This window comes from Eublepharis macularius, chromosome 1 (assembly GCF_028583425.1).
Source record: "Eublepharis macularius isolate TG4126 chromosome 1, MPM_Emac_v1.0, whole genome shotgun sequence".
Taxonomy (NCBI): Eukaryota; Metazoa; Chordata; class Lepidosauria; order Squamata; family Eublepharidae; genus Eublepharis; species Eublepharis macularius.
In genome coordinates this window covers 30,782,212-30,800,937 of record NC_072790.1, presented here as the reverse complement: position 1 = coordinate 30,800,937, position 18,726 = coordinate 30,782,212, and the positions used below count along the sequence as shown (strand labels likewise).

Genomic DNA, 18,726 nt, shown 5'->3' with positions numbered 1-18,726 from the left:
TCTGTATGCAGACAACGGTTCTGTGCCGGTGGCCTGTAAGGAAACTTCCCCGTTGCTGGCGGGGGGGAGTCCTGGCCAGGAGACAAGTGGGCTGTTTCCTCCCAAGCCTCATCGACAGCCTTGTCCTTTGGGTCAAAGCGAGCTCTTTAAAAACATTTAGGCCCTTACTGTCACTAGTGGCACCATTTCCTGGGTTTTGTAGAATCCCTCACTTTTGAAGGAAATTGCCAAGCCCCCAGCCTTCCCGCTTGCTGTGGAAAGGGCGTTACTCCAGTCTCCTTTTTAACTTTGGGCAGGCGTATTTATTGCTGTTCAGCTGGCAAGAGGAAAGTGAAGGAAGGCCAGTGCGGAAACGGCCCTCTTCCTCTCTCCAAATATGTGCTCTGGTTTCGCAAAGAAGAAATGGGGCGAAAGGGAGGGAGTTCTCCAGGCTGCCCTTAATTGTGCATCCTTCTAGCCCAGTAAAGGCTTGCACAGGTTTTAGGCTGTGGTTCATATTGGACATTATCTGGAAAGTACTGGAACCTGTTGAATAGTTCGTAGCCTGAAAGCTAATTGTCTTGCCTTTCATTATCTTTGGTTACTGCATTTGGGGGGGTGTGCCCTACAACCAGTAGTGCTAGAAAGGAGGAAAGCTATTGGAGGAGGGAATGCACAGTTTGTCTAATGAAATACTTGACACATCACCAGAATGTTGGATGCTATTAACCTCTCTCCCCACCCATCACCCCAAAGAGAGAGAATTTTATGTATAGGCTAAAATAGCGTTTCTTATGCTAAGATCATATGGCATCCAGGAACATCTTCGAAAAGAATTCATAACTGGAAAGTAAAAGTTACAGGGTGGAGCATAGAAACTAGCCAACTCATAAAGCGTAAGCACCATCCAAGTTTTGCTTCTATTATTTGCTTCTATGTCAGAGCACTGTTTTTTTTTTTTAACGAATCCCATGCTAAGCATCTGCAAGGAGAAGCAGTCTTTTGTGCACACATTTTACCTGAATATGAAGTGGCAGGCTTTAGCCCACTGGGCCCCTGGTCTACTGCCAACACACCACCAAACAGATGTCCAACCTGGAGTCCATCAAATGTCCTATTTCGCTTCTGGATCCCTAACTATTGTTGGCCCTGCCATTGTGTGTAAACATCTCTTCATAGGGCCTAACAGTTTAGTGAGCTGGAGATGGAGGCAAGACTGGGGGATACATTGCGCCATTTTTAGTCTTTCAGAAGCATTATCGACTAATATTTGACACAGACCATCAGCCTCGGAATTTGCTACATGTGAAGACACTTTAAAACATGTTTTTCTATTGGTAACAAGTTATTACGTGTTTTGTCGTTGTCTGATGAAGAGAGTTTTGACCCTTGGAAATCTAGTTGGTCTTTAAAGGTACTGCTGGACACAAATCTTCCTCATCTAGTACAGATCAACTCATCTGAAATTCTCTCTACAGTCATTGTGAGAAATTTCTAAATATTCCTAATGATATCAATCCGATTTTTATTCCATGTTTGAATACTGTTATGCCATATTCCTTTTCAAGCACATAACATAACAAATGATTAGCGATATCTCTGTCAGACTGACATTTACTTTCAGCAAACCATCAAGCACATAGATTTATTTCCACAAGAGCTTAAGAAAACAAAAATGTTACCAAAAGGTATTCAATTGTCTGCTGATCTGAAAGGAGAGGACAGATTCATGTCCACAGAAATATGCGCAAAAAAATTTCTATTTTGGGAGGATGGCGGTTCTGTTTAAAAATCTTTGATCGATTTCTTTAAGTCCATCATATAAAGTGTTTGTTTTAATTATACAACTGATAGGCATTTTCTTTGGTTGCAATGAGATCTACCAATACGCTATCCTGTAAATTAGTTTTTCCTGTCCAAGTGGAGTGAAAATTTTCAGATCCTTCCTGCAAGGGATATTCCCAAATAAATTTCAATCATGAAAGAGTTCCTTTTTGTAGGCAGAGTGGACAGAAGGAGCAATTTAGCAACCCAAGAAAGCAGAAATCATGACAGAATTGGCACAAATATTATACCAGTAATAAAACATTTTGATGCAGGCACCCAGTTATGGAGAGACATGAGCCCTCTCTGTTGCTGACTGCTGTGTCATAGAGAGAAGACAGCACATGCAGCTTGTGTCTGGAAGGGCAGCAATTGTAGTATTTACCTTCCCTCTCCACTGCCGCCCAGTGCTGCACTGTCCAGCAATGAGGATGTAAATAAAATATTTATCTCTCTCAGCACTGTCTTTATGTGAGGGTGTATAAATAAAACGTTTGCCCCTGTGCCTGGCAGATATGGTACCAAAGATAATAGAGGAAGCAAAAAGCTGCAAGTTCCTATATAGAATCAAAACCCTTACCAAACCAATAAGTCAACATTGGACTAGAGCAAACACTTTGGAAAGGCAAACCTACTGGAACAGTCTTCTCTGGTGGCAAATTCTGTTTAACATTGCTGGCTGGAAAACATCCATGTCAGTTACATATCTGCTGAGTCACTCTCTCTTTTTCTGACTGTCTTAAAATTCTAAGGCAGGCAGTTTTGTCCTGGAATGTTAACTGTCTTTATCTTTTCTTCTCACAGAGCTTGCTGTTGCCCAGTGCACACAACGGCCAGTTGATATTGTCTTCCTCCTAGACGGTTCTGAAAGAATTGGTGAGCTGAATTTCCAGAGGGCCCATGACTTTGTAGAAAACGTGGCCCGTCGCCTCACACTAGCCAAAAATGACAGTGAGAACATGAATGCACGCATGGCACTTCTACAGTACGGAAGTGAGAATGAACATGTGATCGTTTTCCCATTAACATACAATCTCACTGACATCTCCGATTCTATAGCACAAATCAAATACTTGGACTCTTCTTCTAACATTGGGTCTGCCATCATCTATGCCGTCAACAACCTTGTCATCAACCCCAGAGACAGGGCAAGGGGAGCCCGGCGTAACGCTGAGCTTTCCTTTGTCTTTATCACAGACGGCATCACGGGCAACAAAAATCTGGATGAGGCCATTGGCTCCATGAAGAAGCAGAATGTTGTGCCCACTGTGGTGGCCTTAGGCAGTGATGTGGACATGGATGTCCTGTTGAAGATTGGTCTAGGGGACCGGGCAGCCATTTTCCGGGAGAAGGACTATGCCAGCCTCTCCCAGCCTGGTTTCTTTGACAGATTCATTAGGTGGATCTGTTAGCTTCCCATCAAGCACCAAAGATATTAACGTCCTTAAATTGTTGTATGGTTTTTTTTAGAAAGCATAAGTTGTCCAAGGGCAGCTGGCACAAAATCTACAAGGGATTTATTTTTATAGCCAAAAAATCTGTAGGAGTATTTTAAATTTTATCATGATGGAAGTCATGTTTATGGTGCTAATTAAAACCAAGACAGAGAAAGGATCCAGAACCACACAGTGTAATTTTGTCATGTGTTAAAGCATAGTTTGTTTCAACAGTATTTGTACTGTAATTGTACTAAATGAAGAAACAGCAAAGGATCTGTATTCAACACCAAGGTTGCTTCCACCTTAAGAGAATGTCCAGTAGCTGCAAGTGGAATTAAATTGGTTCCACATAGTACTATATTACATTCTGTTCTTCACAAAAATCCAGCCATGCCCCTCTCCGTAGGAAAGATCCTACTACATGTTTACTCAGGAGTAAATTCTATTCAGCTATTGCCCACTGTCTCCCCGCAACAATCTATTTACGTTTTGCTTGGTCTCTCTTAGTAGTTGAACAGTTGTTTCCACTTCTCGGCTTCATTAATTACTTCCCGTTCAGTGGAAGTAGCTGTGGTATTCCTGAACTCATCTTTATTCAGGGAGGGCTGTTGCTTTAGTTGTTGCTTTCCCCTTTGTAGCCAAAGTGAGTGTTCATTTTTATTTTTATTTTTAAATTACTTTTTCGTGAACATCGTTTCCTGATTGTGCAGTTACGGACATTTTAAAAGAAATGAACAGTTGCTTTGGTTCCAAAGAGAAGTAATGGTGGAAGTATCCTCTGCCCAAAAAACAAAACTGATTAAAGATCAATACAGGAATGCTGTCGCTATCACAAGTGAACAGGAAGCAGAGAAGTAGACAAATATATACAACAAAGAAGAAGCACATTTTAAAGGGACATAACCTTGGGATGCCGTAATAGCACTTTGCCGATTAACAATACAGAATATTGTACTTGCACTTGTGTTTTGTGTTAGTTTTTTTATTTTAAAAAAGCACCCAAATCAGGCCTGAAATGAAGACACAAAAATGTACTGCAATGCAAGGAATTGGCAATGAAGTCATCTGAATTCTCCACAGAAACTGAGTAAATGGAGCGTCCCCCCCTTCCTGGTTAAACAGTAGAGTGGAAGTTACCGCAGGGAAATCTCTTGTCTAGCCGCCAATAGATTCCCTTCCCTACCATCTTTTTCTGTAGCTCTGCTTCAGAAATCTAATTTTGCTCTGATTCTGGTGCTAACAGTTCTTGCCTTCCTGAGGCATCCAAGGCAGACAAAGTAACAGGAAGTTTTGTGACCAGCTGTGAGCGCTAGACTCTTGCCTGTGCCACTTGTGAACCCCTTGTCATCCTTCCTTTCTCACAACTGTTCAACAGTGGCAACAACAGCTAGCTTTTGGCACATGGTGGCGTGCACATTAAATGCACTTCACTTGGTTGGACTACAGCCGTTTTATCACAACAAGAGAAAGCAGGCACTCTGTCCCTATGCTAAGGAGGCAGGCTTTGTGGTCGGCCTATTACATCGATGCTATTTTGCTTCCTATGCAGGCCACACAAAAGGATCAGGTGGAGTTGCCTTCCAGCTCCCCCTGTGGCTTCGTCGCCACAACGCTATCTGATTTCCCTTTCCCTTTCTGCAACTGTCTCCCTAAGAAAGCTGGAAGTTCCTTACAGTGCAGTGCTAAGCAGAGTTACTCCAGTCTAAACCCATTGATTTCAATTGGCTTAGACTGGAGCAGGGGTTTTTTTCAGTGGGAATGCTGTGGAACGGAGTTCCGGAACCTCTTGAAAATGGTCACATGGCTGGTGGCCCCACCCCCTGATCTCCAGACAGAGGGGAGTTTAGATTGCCCTCCACGCCGCGGCGTGGAGGGCAATCTCAACTCCCCTCTGTCTGGAGATCAGGGGGTGGGGCCACCAGCCATGTGACCGTTTTCTCTGAGGGCAAACCACTGAGTTCCGCCACCTCTTTTCCCAGAAAAAAAGCCTTGGCCTGGAGTAACTCTGCTGAGGATTGCACTGTTAGTTACCTTGCATCAGGCTCGAGTTTTCCCTTTTCCAGCCGTGATGGGCAGTGCTATTAGTCTGGATTTGGATATGAACCATGCCACAGGCAGATGTTCTATTCTGAGCTTTTTTGCTACCCTGCAACCGTGCGGTGCCTTTTAAACCTATCCAATCTACCTGTGGAAAATAGGTCTCCTTCTGTCTGCTCCCTGCCTTTGCTTCCATTAACCACAAATCTCTCCTCCTCTGAAACATGGCATGAAGCATCAAGTCTTGCGCCATGCCTGGTAATGCGCTCGGAAGCTGCAACTGTCATGTATTCTTGGGATTGCTTTTTCTGGAACAACATCCTGACTTGAGCCAAAATTGCACTCTTGTTAAATAAACTCTTTTTTTCACACTCTCTTAAAAATGGTGAAATGTATCATTGTGCATTCGAACATACTTTAAAAGAAGGAAAGTTGTATGTTATGTTAAAATAACAAACCAGAGGAGTTTACCGTTTCAGCATATATAGTAGAATGAGAAATAGTATTAGGGATTAGAGTGCCGGTCTGAGATTGGAGACATTTTGGTTCGAATCCACACTCTGCCGTGGAAGCTCATTGGATAACCTTGGGCCAGTCACATGTTCTCAGCCTAACCTACCTCACAAGGTTGTTGCAAAGATAAAACAGTGGAAAGGAGAACAATGTAAACTGCTTTGAGTTCCCGCTGGGGAGAAAGATAGGCTATAAATGAAGATCAATTAAAAAAAATAGTTCCTTAACTCAGCAAGGTGCCTGTAAAATAAGTGAAGCATTTAATACAAACTTCCATGAGTCATGCGACTTGTTGGTGCAAATCCATTTATTGCTGTGAATTTCTAGAGTTTCTAACGCACATATCCAAGACTATCTTCTTTGGCTGAGCTAAACTAGGTAAGGGAGGGAGGTAAGAAAACGGGCCGCAAACTTGGCATGCCGTGCTTACTAGGGCAGCAACACATTGAAAACGAAGGTTGTGCCGTTCATAGTGCAGATGAAGAAGTGGAAAACGTAAAGATGGGGGGAATTTCAAGAGCGCCCTGCGTGGCAGCCTGTCATGTTGATCGGCTGAGCAGGAAAAGCCGCCTTCAGTCCGAGTCGGAGCTGCTGCTGCTGCTGCTGGAACTACCTGAGTGCTGGGGGGAAAATGGAAGGAAGAACATTCAGGCTGCCGATAATGCTGCGCTCTGTGGACAATTTATGTTATGCCCTTCTCTGTCGTTCCCCATTGTTTGCATTTTCAACCCTCTCTTTACTTCCATTTTTACTCTTTGGAGTGGCAGTCCTCCCCGCTCGTGAACATATGAAGCAGTATGCAGAGCACGGGCCTTAACGCTCCCACCTTCCTCCTCCATCAGTGTTGATTTTCCGCCCTGCTTCTCTCAGCAGCAGCCAAGTCCCGCCTTACCTTCTTACCATGATGATGATGCCCATGATGCCCATGATGCCCGCCGTGCTCATGATGCTTGTGCTTCTTGTGGTGCCCATGATGTTTTCCTGGAGGATGGCAACCAGGGGGTGGCGGTGCTGGGCAGCCTCCAGGCCCTCCAGGAAACATTCCAGGTGGGGCAGAGGGTGGGGGGTGTCCGTGGTGTCCGTGGTGTCCGTGGTGATGTGGTCCGTGTGGCCCACAGGGTGGAACGGGCTGGGGAGGGTACCCCGGAGCTGGGCATGGCTGCATGCCTTGCCCGGGATATGGCACAGGATGTGGTCCAGGAGCAGTTGGATAAGGCTGCTGAGGTGGCATTCCACCTGGCACTCCTAACAGAGAGCGAAACAAAGCCGTAGAATAAGGGAAAGTCACCCAGTGCGATTCTTCAGAAAGTCTAGTTATCCACTACATAGGATTGCCGAGCCAAGGGGGTAGAGATAAGGGGGGGTGGGCATGCCCGTGACATAAACAACATTGCTGCGTCACTTTTGGGAACAACTCGGAAGTGACAGAGGGTAGCTCTAGGAATCGCTGGAAACTCTATTTCCAGAGATTCCTAGAGTCACTCTTTGCCACTTCTGGGTTGTACCAGGAAGCGATGTAAGAACATTACTGACATTGCTGCTTTTTTTCCCCCTCCTGCCACTGCTTGCAATGCGTCTTGCCCGGAGGCCTGGCGTGCCAACCACTACAATGTAAGTGCAAAGGTTAATGTTTATTTTATAAAAAAGGCAATTATCTGTTGAGGCCTGCCCTAACCCAGCTTGCACCTGTAAAGAAGACTCCTAGGTTGGCTTCTGGCCCACCAAGGCATTGGGCCCTCCAAAAGGTCCAGGAGAAGATGCCCTGCCTCCTCTCCACAGCAGGCTCCCATTCAAGTTTCCTCGGAATCAATAGACCAGGAACCTGCTGAGTAGATCCGTCCATCTCCTGCACCTCCCAAGTCTCCCCCAGGAGCCCAGGAAAAGAGAAGATGGAGGGTCAGAGCTGAAATCTAGACCAAGCAGAAGCATGCAAGTTTGACCGCTTGCAGCCTCTCCCATGCTCCGACCTCTCTCAGGAGGAAGATGCAGCTCTTTAGGTCTTGGCAGGATCAAGGATTTAACTCAAGGTCTTGGCAGGATCAGGGACCTAGCCCTGGCTACAGGAAAGGTGGAACCCTCAGTTCCCTGTATAGCCAAGCAGACAAGTCTCAACTTTTGCTGGTTCAACATCTCCTATCAATTTGTGTGTGAGCATGCATGTGCCATCAAATCACAGGTAACTTATGATGAGGTGACCCTGTAGGGTCTCCAAGGCAAGAAATGAACAGAGGTGGTTTGCCATTGCCTACCTCTGCATGCCAACCCTGGACTTCCATGGTGTTCTCCCATCCAAATGCTGACCAGGGCCGACCCTGCTTAGCTTCTGAGATCTGATAGGATTTGGCTACCTGGACCATCCAGGTCAGGGTCCTACCAATTAATTTGTGAGTTAGTCTGGACAGTAGTTTATTGTTAAGCTCCATCTTAGAAGCCAACAGCACAACAGTTCCTGTGGCTACACTGAAGAACTCCGCCTGCAAGCACTTCTGTGTGCTGCTGGGAAGATGTTGTACAGAACAAACAAAAATAAGGCAGCCGGGGAGCATGAAGTGCTTGCTACAGGCTCATGGCACTGTAGGGTTGCCAGCCTCCAGGTAGTGGCTGGAGATCTCCCTGAATTACAGCTGGTCTCCAGCCACAGAGATCAGTTCACCTGGAGAAAATGGCTACCTTGGGGGTGGACTCTATGGAATTATGCCGTGCCAAGGTCCTTTCCCTTCCCAAACCCCACTTTCTCCAGGTTTCTCCAGGTTTCACCCTCCAAATCTCCAGGAATTTCTCAACATGGAGCTGGCAACTCTATGGCACTGTCACGGCTGGACTTTGGGGCAGAAGGCCAGGGCCCGGCTTATGGGCTCAGTGGAGAGGAGAGAGCAAACAAAACACGCATTACCATTCAAGGGGAGAGGGGCCATAAGATGATTCAGTTCAAAGTCTTATTATACCACTTACACAAATGTGTTCTAAGAACCATGGAAATTAAACCTGGTTTTGGTCTTAGAACCGGGGGGCTTTTGCTGTAATCTCCATGCAAAGAAGCGATATTCTCAGTGCTATTCCTTGCAACGTAAATACCAATATCACAAAACTCTTTTGGAATGCAGTTGCTTTCTTGTCTTTACTTGCACTCAACTATTTGAATAGCATGCAGTCTGCTGAATTTACTGTCCTTCATGAGCAAGAGTCAGATACGTGGTATGCAACATTTACATTTACCTGGGTTAGGGTTCCACATGTCAAGAGACGGTCTCAATCTGCAATGTAGAAACAACACATTGTTAGAAGGATCCCCTTCCCTTCTCTCTTACTGACCTAAGGTTGCCACCTTTTCCCCCTGGCTAGGCTTCTCTGCTTTATGAGGTAGGTATTTCCAGCATGGAGGGATGCAGTGACAGAGGAAATATCATCAGCTGGGCACCTCAATGTTAAGTTTTTTTAAAAACTCACTACCCTCTGCAATAGAGTTGACAGCTCCAAGTAGGAACATGCCCAGAGATTCTGGGGCAGAACCTGCAGAAGGTGGGGTTTGGGGAGGGGAGGGATCTCAGGTGGGTATAAAGCCATAGAGTCTGCCTTCCAAGGCGACCATTTTTCTCCAGGGGAACTGAACTCTGTGGCCTGGAGAGCAGGGCCGTTTTCACACGTCTTAACCTGCCGCCAGAACATTGCGCAAAACACCTGGGAGACAGCGACTTCTTGTGCGAAATCACACCATGAAGACGCAATTTCACGCAAAGCTCCCGGATTACAGGTCTTCCTGGTGTGATTTCACACAAGAAGATGCTGTCTTCCGGGTGTTTTGCACCATGTTCCGGCGGCAGGTAAGATGTGTGAAAACGGCCCAGTTGTAATTCCAGAAGATCTCCAGTCACTACCTGAAAGTTGGTAATCCTACTTTACAAACAGTGCATGTCTATTAAGATTCTCAATGTGGGGAACTTCAATATTTCAAGAGCTATACAGGATAGAAACTCCCAGCACTGGCCAAAAATCTTGGACAAAAATCCTGAGAGCCAGTTTGGTGTAGTGGTTAAGAGCAGGTTTGAATCTGCAGAATTGGGTTTGATTCCCCGCTCCTCCGCTTGAAGCCAGCTGGGTGACCTTGGTTCAGTCGCAGCTCTCTCAGAGCTCTCTTAGCCTCACCCGCCTCACGGAGTGATTGTTGTGAGGATAATAATAACACACTTTGTGAACCGCTCTGAGTATGGCATTAACTTGTCCTGAAGGGCAGTATATAAACTGAATGTTGTTGTTGCTGCTGCTGCTGTTATCATAGTATACATGAGCACCACACAGCAACAGACCCAAAGATAGAGTTGTGGCAACTCTGCCTCAATGTCCTTTTCTATGGAAGAATGCCACAGGCTGAGTCATTTGACAGTCCCCTCAACTTCACAGCCTTATCTGTTTAATTGATGAGTTCACGCTACACTAACAACAGGAGGCTACCAGAATGCTATCATTTCTCCTCACCTCAGTGTATCAACAGAGCTCAAAGAAATCAGTAGAGAAAGTAGCTAGAGGGGGCTTTTTCCCCTTCACCATAATATTCAGGGTCACCCTTTGAAATTGCTGAGAAATAGGCTCACAACAGACAAAAAGAAATACTTCTTAACAAATAATTAAACTGTAGCATTCACTGTCAAAGGAGTGGTGGCTAAAAGCACAGATAGCTTTAAAAGAGGTTTAGAAAGATTTATAGAGGAGAGATCTATCAATGGCTATTAGCCGTAATGAAGAAAGGGAACGTCCGTATACAGATCCAGAGGAGTTAGCCGTGTTAGTTTGTAGTGTCAAAATCGAAAAGAGTCCAGTAGCACCTTTAAAACTAACCAACTTTACTGTAGCATAAGCTTTCGAGAATCACAGTTCTCTTCGTCAGATATGTCTGACAAAGAGAACTGTGATTCTCAAAAGCTTATGCTACAGTAAAGTTGGTTAGTCTTAAAGATGCTACTGGACTCTTTTCGATTCCGTATACAGAGGCAGCACACCTGTGAATATCAGCAGCCAGGAAGCAGGATGCTGGGCCACTAGTCCGAACCCCCAGGCTCTTCTTATGTTCTTAGACATGGAACCAGCCCTCTGAATGCTCGTATTTCCTAATTTGGCTACCGCTTGAATCCTTTTAGTACAAGTCGGGAACTCTGCCCCCACAAAACACTGTTTCAACTCATCCCAATTTTCCACAAGCTTAATATAGCAAACAAATCAGAAACCGCATACAGTACCAAAAGTGAAGTCTTTGCAGGGCTGCTTCTGGCGTGGCGGTTCACGCAGTAATTGGCATTCACTTATATAACACACCAGCAAGCACCCCCTCTCACCTTTGCTGCGAATGGGAGTGCCCAGGTTGCTCTGGGAAAGGGAACTGTTGCAAAGTTCCTCCTGCCTTATTGACGTTTCCTCCTTTACTGCGAGTCTTTTACTTCAAAATTGCCACACCCAAGCCCAAAGGTTGTATTTGCAGTACCTGGTTGGGTTCAGAGTCTAGGCACACAGTGGCAGTGCAAATCTATCCGAGGTGTAAGATTAAATTTTTTAAATCACTTGATCGGTGAGTCATGTTTTCTCTGTTCCCAGATGTGGAAGGGAGAGTTAGCGTTATTGTACAACACGCAGCTGTATCTTTCACCTAGAAGCACACAAGAAATCCTCTCCTATAGGGGTGTCAGGTGGTGTCGTTCCCAAGAATGCCTACACAACTCTTGGCATCGGGGATCTGTTATTCTCCCTCAGCCCAACCTACCTCATGAGGAAACAGGAGAGGGGAGGGACATGCATGAAGCCCTGAGGTCATTGGTGGAAGGCTTTAGTAAATACGTAGTAGATAGAAAGTTGCCTAAGCCCCTGCCAAAATGGCCAGATCTCCTTCATTCTAAAATGGTTGTTACAGCCAGAATCTCAGGAACAACATAACAAAATGTGCAATGTCTCAGAGAGCACAAAGCACTGCTGTGTCATTGGCATCTGGCATTTTCAAACTAGCTACAGCGCAAGGCCATTCTTTAAAGTCTCCAAAATGCAGTCAGGACTTTATGCTGGCAGTGAGCAAAAGGTGACTGATATCTCAAAAGAGGGTGGGCAACTGCTGCCGTCAGCTGGCGCAACCTGAAAGTGACCTCTGTTGGAAGAAGCAATGTTTGGCATACAAAGAGAAAGAGAAGAAGACCCTACGGGGGCAGCAAGGGCTAGTCAGATAGGAACGTGAGGTCAGCACCTCTCTTTCCGTTGCGTGTCATTTCCTTGTCTTGTCTCCAGATTGGCACTCTCAGGGCAATATCCTGCTTCTTCTCGGAACCTCTCTCTGAGTCAACTAGACAGCTAGAAGTCTGTCTCAGTCTCTCCACTTTCCTATCAAGTATGTTAGTTCCTAAATAAACTTTCTTTACTCTTTAATCAGTTCACATGACTATTCTGTAGATAATCTGCCAACATCATCATGCCAGGTGATGCTCTAGCATTTCCCCAAAACTCTATGGTTAAGCCATGAGTTTGGGGCAAATGTTACAGCATCGTCCCCCAGTGTGATGATGTCACTTCCCTCACTTGCCTGGCATACCCAGCAACCCTACATCCAAGCAACTGCATGGAGATGGTGCAGCAAGGGGGACACTGATGCCTTGCAGGGCCTTGGCTGGCTCCCAAAACATCCACAGCATAAGAGGTGACTAACTGGCCTCCCCTCCTGGCCCACCCATCAACGGTCAGGTTCAAGCCATCCCTTTTGGTGATGTCTCAGGGACTTGGCTTCATGGCTTGGATCTGGCTGCTGGTAGCACAGGACTGTCTAGAAGAGCCATATTGAGCCCAATTGAGTACAATGGTTCAGGTTTCTAAGATCTCACAGGCCCAGTTTTGGCTTATCACCCTGGGAGTGGAATGTGCCGCTCAGTTAATTAATTGCACCTGTGAGCTGTTGCCCAGGCAAGATGTCCTTGAGACAAAAGGGAGTCTTGGCTACGCACATCCTCCTTCTCGGTTCTCAGGCTAGCAACACTGATTGCAAGCGTGCCTCTGATTGGCTGACACCAATAGAAAAGATGGCTCCTCACTGCATTCATCATAATGCTTCACACTCTCACTGAGGGCCAAGCTACAAGTGACAAAAGGCACAGATTGGACACTTGTCTGCTTCCCTCAAGTTTTGATGGGAAATGTAGGCATCCTGGTCTTGCAGCTTGGCTCTCCGACTGCTGTCCAACGGACTTTTCAACTGTCACTTGTCCAACATTCCGCCAAGCTGCCTACATTTCCCGCCAAAACTTGAGGGAAGCTGACAAGCGTCCAACCTGTGTCATTTGTCACTTGTAGTTTGGCCCTCAGACTTCGTTGGATCGTTCTACGCTACCTTATTCCATCAGCATGTGAGAGACTTTGCTCCATGCCAGGCCTGAAATGACCAGACGTGCCTGGCACGGTTTATGGACTTTGTGAGTATGAGCCTCAAGCCTCTTCAGAAAATTGCAAGTTAGCAAGCTTGAGTTTTTAGTCAGATAGGTTTAGTAAAGAATAGACAAGTTGTTTGTTATTTTCTTGTCCTTTGCTTGTGCCTTAATATAGTGGTTCCTGCAGCCCTGCATACACTCTTCTAAGCTAATAAACAACCAATATATATATATATATATATATATATATATATATATATATATATATATATATATATATATATATATATATATATGCGCCTGTGTCTTGAGTTGCTGACCAGCTGTGTGCAAATCCACCCAAAGAAAGAACTCGGAGACTGGTATGTCTCCAGTGAAAACAGGTAGTTCAAGCCTCCCAGGAGGGCTGCTAGGGGTCTGTGGCTGTGATCAGCGCTTGGAATGGTGGCCAGGGGGTTGAACGCATAGACAAGGACCGACATATAATGGCTGGACCTTGCTTGAGGGCACAAAATATGGCATACCTACTCTGCATGCCCTGGCTTCCGGGGTGCCAGTTGGAGTAGTTCTGTCTAGCTCAAAATCCTTTTGGGCCAGTCATAAAGGGGGGCTAGGGACACTTGCCAAGCTAAAAGTAGTCTGCCTTTCATTTCCCAATTAGAGAGGATTTTGTCACGTGAGAAGGAGCATCTCGCAAGTCCAAGGTGACACAGGAGGAGTGCCAGTTATCCCTGCATTAAATTAAATTACAACGGCTTAATTTTAATTGCTTTGATTCTGCCCACAGTGGCTTTAAAGAGTCTGGGATTCTGGTTTCCAAACTGTGATTTTTGGCTATCTATAGGGAGGTCTCTGTATGGAGAGCTCCCTTCTAGGGAGACGGCCAAGGGCAGATGTCTGGAAATCTGGACAGAGGAAGCAGCCTGAAGGGTGCCTCATTCTGGCTTCTGCTGTGACATCATGCAGGCCAGAGCTGTGAGATTGTAAACTAGTTTTTGTTTTAACCCACCCTAAGAGAGGGTGGGGTTAAGATCAGGCAGGTGATGACATGGAGGTTGTTCAGTGGGTGGCACATTATGTTCCCATGTTTACTCAGGAGATATCAGCACTGGCTATTCTGGAAGTGCCTCCTTGCACTGGCAAGAAATCAATAAGCAAAGTACAAAGATCTAATCAAAGAGACTCAAGAGAGGCAGACAGGGCTGCTTTGGTGGTGGCACCCTGCCAATGAAACACTCTCCTGCTGGAGGTCCCCCTGGGTGCTTACTTTTGTTGGCTTTTACGTGCCAGGTTAAAACCGTTCTACTTGGCCAGGCTTTCTCAGTTTTTATCCTGACCATGTAGAAAAGAGCAAGAGTTCAGTAGCACCTATAAGACTAACAAAATTTGTGATAGGGTATCAGCTTTTGTGAGCCACAGTTCACTTCTTCAGATGCAGCTAGACTGTGAGACCATCTATCCTTTTATCTTAGAGAGTGAAGTGATTGCAGAAGCTGAATGATAATAGCCAATGAATTACAAAGACAGGCGTGATTGAATAGGGTGGGGTATGCAGAGGGGTAGTGGGTATAGATAAATTAGCATTGGTAATGAGACAGGAAGCCAATGTCTTGATTCAGTCCAGGTGGATGCATTGTCTTGAGCTTTGTTATCAGTTGCAATTCAGCAGTCTCTAATTTGGACATTTAATTATGTTTTTTCCAGGCTATTCTGTATTTTAGCTGACTGTTGTACACTTCTTGATAGGTTTTGATTTATGTGGTGGGGGGCATTAGGCCGTTTTCACGCTGTCTATAAATCGCACAAATCGTGCGAGGAAGCCGGCAGCCTTCCGTGAGTCTCGTGCGATTTATAGACAGTGTGAAAACAGCCTAGGAGGAAAGTGGGAAAGAAAGATGGATTGTCCATGCTGCTGTGTATTGAGCAGAAGTAGAAGCTGTGAAGAAGACACACCCACTACACAATTACTGAAACAGGTCCACATGTCAGGCCGGTAACATTCAAAGCACACTAAAGAAGTGCAGGGTCAGACTGTGACACCAGGATAATTATCTAGGACAAGACTAGGTAAACTTGGGTCTTAATCTGCTACAGTGCTCCAGTTTAAGAGGGGAAATGAGATGGAGAGAGAATGTCAAATCAGAAAAAATTTCACTAACAAGACACAAAGCCTAAAAGAACAAAAGGCAAGGGAAAGCAAAAACATAAAATGATGTTGCAGTACAGTAATTAAAACCTAGCAAGGGTCTGCTGTTGAGGACAATGTGGGCATTCCAGATGGTATGGAATACTGTACTTTGATTACTACCAATGTGTAAATTACACCTATCCTACAGACACCACCAATTAGTTATCTGGTTACCAGGTTCAATTGAAGATGCTGGTTGTTACCTACAAACATGTCTAGAGGACTACCTGTCCCAATGCCCCCTTCCACAACAGCTTCTTTCATCTGAGCAAAGCGTTCTGAAAGGGGCTGCCCGGTAAACCGGTGAGAACAGCTACCTGTATCTATGAATTCTCTGTTGTGGCGCCCACCTGGTGGAATGGCCTGCCTAATGAAGCCAGGGAAGTTCACACTGAGAACCAGTTTAGTGAAGGGGTTAAGAGCAGCAGGACTCTAATCTGGAGAACCAGGTTTGATTCCCCACTCCTCCGCTTGAAGCCAGCTGGGTGACCTTGGGTCAGGCACAGCTTTCTTAGAGCTCTCTCAACGCCACCCACCTCAAAGGGTGATTGTTTTGAGGAAAATAATAACACACTTTGTAAACTGCTCTGAGTGGGCGTTAAATTGTCCTCAAGGGCGGTATATAAATTGAAGCTCTTTGTTGTTGCAGTTGTTGTTATTATCATTATTATTTTACCATTCCGCAGACTGTATTAAAATAGAAGTATTCTGGAGGGGCATTTTATAATAAAGACTTTTTATATGTCTATGAAAATTAATTAGTTTTCTTTGTTTTTTTTTACTTGTCTATATTACAGTTTACAGCACTGTTCACCAATTTTGCAGTTCAGCTCTGTTATATTATTTGTAGCTTTATACTGTTTTTAGTGCGTTTTAGTGTGTTACTCTCTAAATTTACAACCCTGCTTGGCCCATGGAGGAAATCTCAGGAAGATACAACCAGCTGTGCCAGCATGAATCTTTGTCAAACATCTTTTAAAAAATGATTTCATAGGTTCAATAGTATGGAGTCTGTGTTGGGTGCAGAGAATTGCTACTCTCTGCCCTCCACCCACATTGACAATAAAATGCCTCATGACTCCAAAGCAAACATGGAGAGAGGGTGCAGAAAATATGTTTGATGTGGATTAAAAGACAGTTATGGAGAAATAAATCAGGCCATGTGGCGACTCCAGGCTGAGGCCCTGTTGCCCAGGTGATAGCCACTGTTGATCCTGGTTGCCCTGGAAACGGTGACATTTCTTCCTCTGTGACATCACCCCCTGCTGGCTCTTTGGCAGTTGGTCAGTTGAGGCTGACTAGGCAGCAGATGTGCTGGTCAGTTGGGACAGTTTAAGAGCTGAGTTGGGCTTATCTGGTTTTATTTTATAATATTTTGTTTGAATGTCCTTAACGTTTCATAGGTAGAAATCGCTTGGGGAGGGGGATAGTTTCCATAGGTAAAGTTTTAATGGTCCTTACTGTTTCATAGTAGATACAAGTTTGAAAAAAAATAGTGATAGGCCTGTTGGGATCATCCTGCCTTCTCTTTCCATTCATCCTGCAACATCTCTGGCTTCGCTGCTGGTTTACACCTGGTGAGTGTTTGGACCTGGTTCTGGGGGGTCTTTCCAAGCCTGGCCCGGGGTGGGGGGAGGTGGCTCAAGGACCCTACTCCCTTTGACTATCCCTCCCACACCCAGCAAAGTCCAATACTTTTCCTTCCATCTTGCTAGCAAATTCCTGCCACCTCTGATGGTGAAGTTTAAATCCTCCATTGTGGCCTGGGCTCTGCAGACAGTGCTGGAGCTCAGGAAAAGGCAACATGCAAAGCCAGCTACGTCCGATTCTTGCAGCATTTTATGGAGCATGGCAAAGAGGACTGCTGGTCCTGTGACTGCTAGGTTGCCAACATCCAGGTGGGGCGTGGAGATTTCCCAGAATTACAATTGCTTTTCAGATGAATTCCCCTGGAGGCTGCTTTGGAGCGTGCGCTTTATGGCCTAATACCCACTAAACTCCCTCCCCTTTCCAGCCTTCGCCCCCACATCTCCAGGAATTTCCCCAATGGAAGTTAATATCCCTCTAAGAGTCCCAGACCTTCAAATCTGGTCCCAGCAGATGAGTGACAGGATGTCTTCAAGGCTTTCTACAGCCAACTGGGGGAGGAGGGATCCTGCAGACCACACACTGGTTCCCTCTTTCCTTTCAAATTCCCCTCTGCCAACAACTTTCAGATGCTGTTTCAGAGCTGCAAGGGGAGGAGCAGTGTGTTGTACATCTAGGGCTACCAGCCTTGAGGTGGGGCCTGTCTCCAAAACTATGGAGATCAGTTCCCCTGAAGGAAATGGCAGCTTTAGAGGATGGACTCTGCCTTCCCCAGATTCCATTGCTACATCTCCAGGACTGTCCCAACCCAGAGGTGGCAGCCCTAGCCCCCACTCAGTCTCATAGCAGTGTACTCTTTTCTGCTGCTCAAAGTGTGTGATCTGATGGCGGAACAGCCACACGTGCTTGCCCATTCCCCACAGCCAGGCTGGATTTTGCTGAGTGTCTACATGCACAGTTAAAATGAGACTGGGTGACCTGCCTGGTCTCCCACCTTTATTGGTAAAAAATAGAGAAAAGAAAGAGGGTCAGCCTTCATTCCCCTCAACATCCCATTAACAAAACCAGACACACACACCCCACTCCCTGTGGCGGACTATTTTAGGAAGAAGAGGAATCACTCATGTGGGAGGAGTGAAATATAACACTGACTCCTGTGTTGAATTAATTTAATTTATTAAATTTCTAACCCGCCTTCCCCACAAATGGGCTTAGGGCGGGTAACAACATCCTATATATAAAAGCCGAACTGTATTGGCGATGACTCGCTTTTTATCCTGGCGCAGGTGCTCTGAGAGACCTGCAGTGCACCTATGCCAGGATAAAAAGAGAGTTGTCCGTGGCAGCAGGCCTCTGAGGAGCCATGGAGCCAGCCCTGCCCCTGGCGCGACCTTCCTGCTGCCTCTGCGGCAGCTGCGGGACCACACTGCACCTCCCTTCCAGCTCCACTACTCCTCAGAGGCCTGCCTGCAGAGCCAGTAGGGAGGTGCAGTACAGGGGAGGCCCCTCCGTATAGCCTTCCTGCCACCTCTGCAGCAGCAGTGGGGCTGTGGAACCAGCGGGGAGGCACAGTGCAGGATAATCCCCCCCCCTGCATACTTCCCACTGGCTCTGCGGCAACTATGGGGCCATGGGAGGGCTGCACCAGCGTGGTTCTCCAAAGGTCCCACTTCTAGATCCCGTTGTATTTATTTTTACAACGGGCTCTGTTGCTAGTGATTAAGTAACAACAATAAATATAGTATAAATACAAAGTATAAAACTCACTTTA

The 18,726-nt window shown here is 45.9% G+C and overlaps 2 protein-coding genes across 2 annotated transcripts in view; one reads left to right on the top strand and one right to left on the bottom strand.

Annotated features, from left to right (window-relative positions):
• COL6A2 (collagen type VI alpha 2 chain) overlaps positions 1-4,202 on the top strand; it is a 51,947-nt gene extending 47,745 nt beyond the window's left edge. Inside the window, exon 27 of the mRNA XM_054970295.1 lies at positions 2,608-4,202. Coding sequence (XP_054826270.1) covers positions 2,608-3,215 — 608 coding nt within the window. The 3' untranslated portion in view covers positions 3,216-4,202. The remainder of the gene's footprint in view (positions 1-2,607) is intronic.
• A 1,879-nt stretch (positions 4,203-6,081) lies between these two features.
• On the bottom strand, positions 6,082-11,075 carry LOC129344754 (uncharacterized protein DDB_G0272718-like). The gene is made up of 4 exons (XM_055001619.1): positions 11,019-11,075; positions 9,009-9,046; positions 6,685-7,037; positions 6,082-6,412 (listed from the first exon to the last, which is right to left on the bottom strand). Exons 2-4 carry the CDS (start codon positions 9,025-9,027, stop codon positions 6,365-6,367), a joined length of 420 nt encoding a protein of 139 aa, XP_054857594.1. The 5' UTR covers positions 9,028-9,046; positions 11,019-11,075; the 3' UTR covers positions 6,082-6,364.
• Between the last annotated feature and the right edge of the window lie 7,651 nt (positions 11,076-18,726).